Genomic DNA, 4,052 nt, shown 5'->3' on the forward strand with positions numbered 1-4,052 from the left:
ATGAAAAATGTGTGGTTAAAATATAAGAAAAAGTTTTGAATTTACATATAATATTATTTTATTGAAAAATGTGTGATTGATATGATATTAAAATACTGTTGAAAAATGTATTTTTTTTTTTCAAAGAATGAGGCTCAAACAAGGGCAAAATCAAATAACTACACGTGCAACGCATGTGCGTTCACTAGTAATCAATATACATTTGACAGCTTCATTCCATTTGATTGGATAATAAATTAAATTTATTAAAAAAATTGAAGCAAAAGATGAATATTTTTTGAGTTTTTTTCAAATAATATATTCAATGAATGCTAAGATACGGAGAAGGTAAATGGGGGTATAATGCGTATTTATAATAAATAATTTTTCAATTGATATATTTAGTGCATATTAAGTGAATTTGAAAAAATGATGATATTCGTTGAATGTTCAGTTTAAATCAAAAGGGTAAATGAAGAAACTATTATAATTGACTTCCCCAATTATTTCAATTGTTTTCAAAAATTAATTTTTATTTTATATGAACTATAAGTATCTACTTAAAATATTTTTAAAAGACTCTTTAAATATAATATGCTTTCTAGTTCTTATAATTAACATGGTAAAAGCTCTTGGCTTCTTAATTCCTACCTGCCAGTCTAGAAGTTCTAATGTTGTAACTCGAAACTGACTTGCTCGCATTGAACTTTTTCTTCCAATATGGTCTAGCCATGCAAAAGGGGAATTTCCTTTTTGTATTCTTTAGTATCAAGAGTTTCAAGAATCTTTGACATGAGAGGTTGAGGTGGGGTGGTTGGTTGTGGTGGCGTTGCCCTGATGTTTTCCGATGAAGAAATGAAGGAGATGGCGACGAGGAAGCGTTTGGGGTTGGTACTTTTTACTTTTCTTTTGTTTTTATTTTTATTGTTAATATTTAGAAAAATATAAAGTACAATTATACCATTTCTAATTTGGTCAAATTTTGACTATTTTAGTCAACTAACAGTTAAATGGATAGTTTTCATGTATTTGGACCCTATGTGCATATTTTTGAAAAGTTTGAAATTGTGGTTGGTACAAAGTGAAAGTTAAAGTAAAGACTGCAAAAATGTAAAAGGTTAGGGACTGCTGGTGCAATTTTCCCATGCTTTTATAATGCATAATGACTTTTTAGGTCGTCTACGCACTAAACCATTAAACATCCATGTGAATGACACGGAATACGTGGATTTCACCTCATATTCTCGCCCGGCCAAACACATCATCACCGTCAATTTTACTCTCTCATTGAACAAAAGTAGTGCATGCCATGCGCGGTGGGACCCACATCTGACCGTTTTATTAGAGTACCGATGTTACAATTGTTATCGTTTAGCTGGTTGCCTCGTAATTTCATCGAATTTAAAGTTGGAGTACAGCATATGATGAACACTGTACAATAATTGACATGTAGGGCATGTTTGAGAAATGCTATTTCGACATGTCCCGTTTGGCTCTTTTTTTTTTTTTTTTTTTTTTTTTTTTTTTTTACCCCGGGGTTTTTTTTTTTTTTGATAACCCAGGTGTCCCAGCTTAGCCGGACTAAATCCTGGACCTCTAGCCCCTAGCCCCTCAGTGACTAGTAGAGGTAAATCGCAGGTTGTGCCCTTGTTGGTTCCCAGGTTCCCACATGGCTTTTACTCCTTCCCCAAAGGGACCCTCCTCCATGGTTATTACATCACCAAACTGCTCCAACCCTTCCTCTGGTTATCACATCACCAAGCTACTCCAACCCGTTTGGCTCATTTTTTGTGAATGAAAATGGGGGAAAAGGTTTTTTTTTTTTTTTAAATAAGTGGTTGAAAAATAATGACAATTTTTTGATTTACGTGTAATATTATTTTATAGAAAATTGTGTGGTTGAAAATAAGAGAGAGAAAAATATAATGTAATATAATATAATATAATTTCATGGAGGCCAAATGAGGCTTAAATGTCGACTCTTCAATTTCATCTTCGACCATATGAGCTAGTGACGAGCTGAGTTGTCAATCACTCATTCATAGATGTAGTCGAACTTACTGATTCGGTCTTGTTTGGCAGATGATCATGGAGAATCATATACATTCATTTAATGGAAGGATTTCAATTGAATTTTGACGTCGACAAGTTCAAAACTATGTAAAAACACTCAGCCAAAAATTGTCAACACATGCAATATAAAGCACAAATAATTTGGTAATATTAGAGATTAAATAATATATTTTCTTCAAAAATGTAGTAAAGAGATTTATGACGCAATTGGTTTAAACTCAGTTAATATATTTTTCAAACTCTTAATGTCATACATACTAATCAGTAATTTATAAAAGTGCATTCAAACGAAAGCACGTTTTTTGTGTTTCCACCATGTCAGAAATCAAGGCGTCGAATTTGACCTCCCAAACAAGCCTTTAATCTTTCATGCTTCGTAGTGAGTCTTCTTCTAGAGAAAAGTCAATCATCAGAGGACAGGTTTGGTCAATTCCCAAGCCTCATATTCCGTGTCAGCACCTTCCCAGGCTCGGATCTTCCTGGCCTATAACTATCTTCGGCCTTTCCCTAAACGCGTCAATGCTCTTCGCGTGTTCGACAGACAGGAAATTAAAATATTTTCCGATAAGGTTTTATTCCGTGGACTCAGCACTTTGATGAATTCTTGTTTTAATTCTTTTTCTTGATTATTAATTACATTTCTTGATTTTGTGAAATGTGAAGATTATGTTGAGGGTGAAATTTCACGTTTTTTCAAGTTTGAGCACAGGAGCTGTAAACGAATTGAATTATTTAATTCTTTGAAATCGTGTCGAGTTTTGAGGTTAACAGAAACCCTCTTAGCAGTTATATGGTGATTATTGTTTTCATAGTGAAGTAACCTTAGATTAATCACTGATACATTTTAAATGAGTTAAAGAATGATAGATTAAGAGAATATTTGTTTCAATTTTAATTATGTAAACTTCGGGAGTTCAGCTAGCTGAGTTTTGCCAATTTACGGTAAATTTCTCTTAGGAGTTGATTTTTGTTTAAAAAATTATGTGCTTTCATTAAGGATACTGATGAATGGCTGAAAATGAGAGAGACATAGCTTATTCTTATTTTCGGTGCTTTTTAATTAATTGAACATCAGATTACAAGAAATTTTCAAATATAGAAGCTGAGCTGTGATTTCCTGTTAAATAATTTGCGGAGGATAGTTTTCCAGTGAGGAAGATGAATTATAAAAGTGGAAAATGATTTTGATTCCTTATTTTTTACAATAGTATTTGATTATTTTTCTAAATTTGATTTTTATATAGGATGATAAAAGAAAGTAAGGGAATATTAACGTTTTGTTTTGAATTTAATGTTTAACTTTGGGTGAACAGAATAAGAAGGGAGAATTCAATATTCGACATCGAGCGTTAAACTTATTTAGTTCTGTTACAGGTTATTTTGATTTGAAGAACAGACAACATGGCTTTAGTATCTGGAAGAAGATCGACACTTAATCCAAATGCTCCTCTTTTCATCCCAGCCTCAGTACGCCAAGTGGAAGACTTCTCGCCAGAATGGTGGAATCTGGTTACGACATCGACTTGGTTTCACAATTACTGGCTCAGCGAGCACCAGGGAGAGGATTTATTCGGCGTGAAAGATGATGGCAATGATGTAGCTAAATTGCTCCCTGATAACATTGACCTTGTTGTGGACGATGATACATTGTACATGGAAGCCCAGTTCGAGGAATTTCTTAAATCATCCGAGCCTGAGAATGGAAGCAAGGCAGTCGAGGGAAAACCTGAAAATGGTATGGTCCTTTTTTCTGATTTTGATTGATAATGTATTTGCCCTTTTCTCTTGTTTGTGTCGTGCAAATTGGGACATAGTGCATTTGGCTTGGGTGATTAGTGTTTTTAATTGATTCAAGAATTTAAACAGCACGAATCAATCGGCCAGAGCATAATGTTAACTTGCCAATTCCTCTGCGTGAAAGGGGAATTGACTGTGATCATGAATTATGTTCAGTTTTATAGATGCCTATACCGTCATGTCTGCAGAGTTTGTTTGATCTT

General features: G+C 33.7%; 1 protein-coding gene across 2 annotated transcripts; it reads left to right on the forward strand.

The window, feature by feature from the left end:
* The first annotated feature begins 2,458 nt into the window (after positions 1-2,458).
* On the forward strand, positions 2,459-4,046 carry LOC111388962 (protein EARLY RESPONSIVE TO DEHYDRATION 15-like). Of its 2 annotated transcripts, none has more exons than XM_023013791.1 (2): positions 2,459-2,621; positions 3,427-4,043. In XM_023013791.1, the coding sequence occupies exon 2, from the start codon at positions 3,454-3,456 to the stop codon at positions 3,814-3,816; it is 363 nt and encodes a 120-aa protein (XP_022869559.1). In that variant the 5' UTR covers positions 2,459-2,621; positions 3,427-3,453; the 3' UTR covers positions 3,817-4,043. The 2 variants fall into 2 exon arrangements, with proteins under 2 accessions (XP_022869559.1, XP_022869560.1); XM_023013792.1 differs by lacking the exon at positions 2,459-2,621 and adding an exon at positions 2,648-2,815 and having other exon boundaries at positions 3,427-4,046.
* Positions 4,047-4,052: the final 6 nt, after the last annotated feature.

The sequence above is a fragment of the Olea europaea genome, unplaced genomic scaffold, assembly GCF_002742605.1.
Source record: "Olea europaea var. sylvestris unplaced genomic scaffold, O_europaea_v1 scaffold5404, whole genome shotgun sequence".
Classification (NCBI taxonomy): Eukaryota; Viridiplantae; Streptophyta; class Magnoliopsida; order Lamiales; family Oleaceae; genus Olea; species Olea europaea.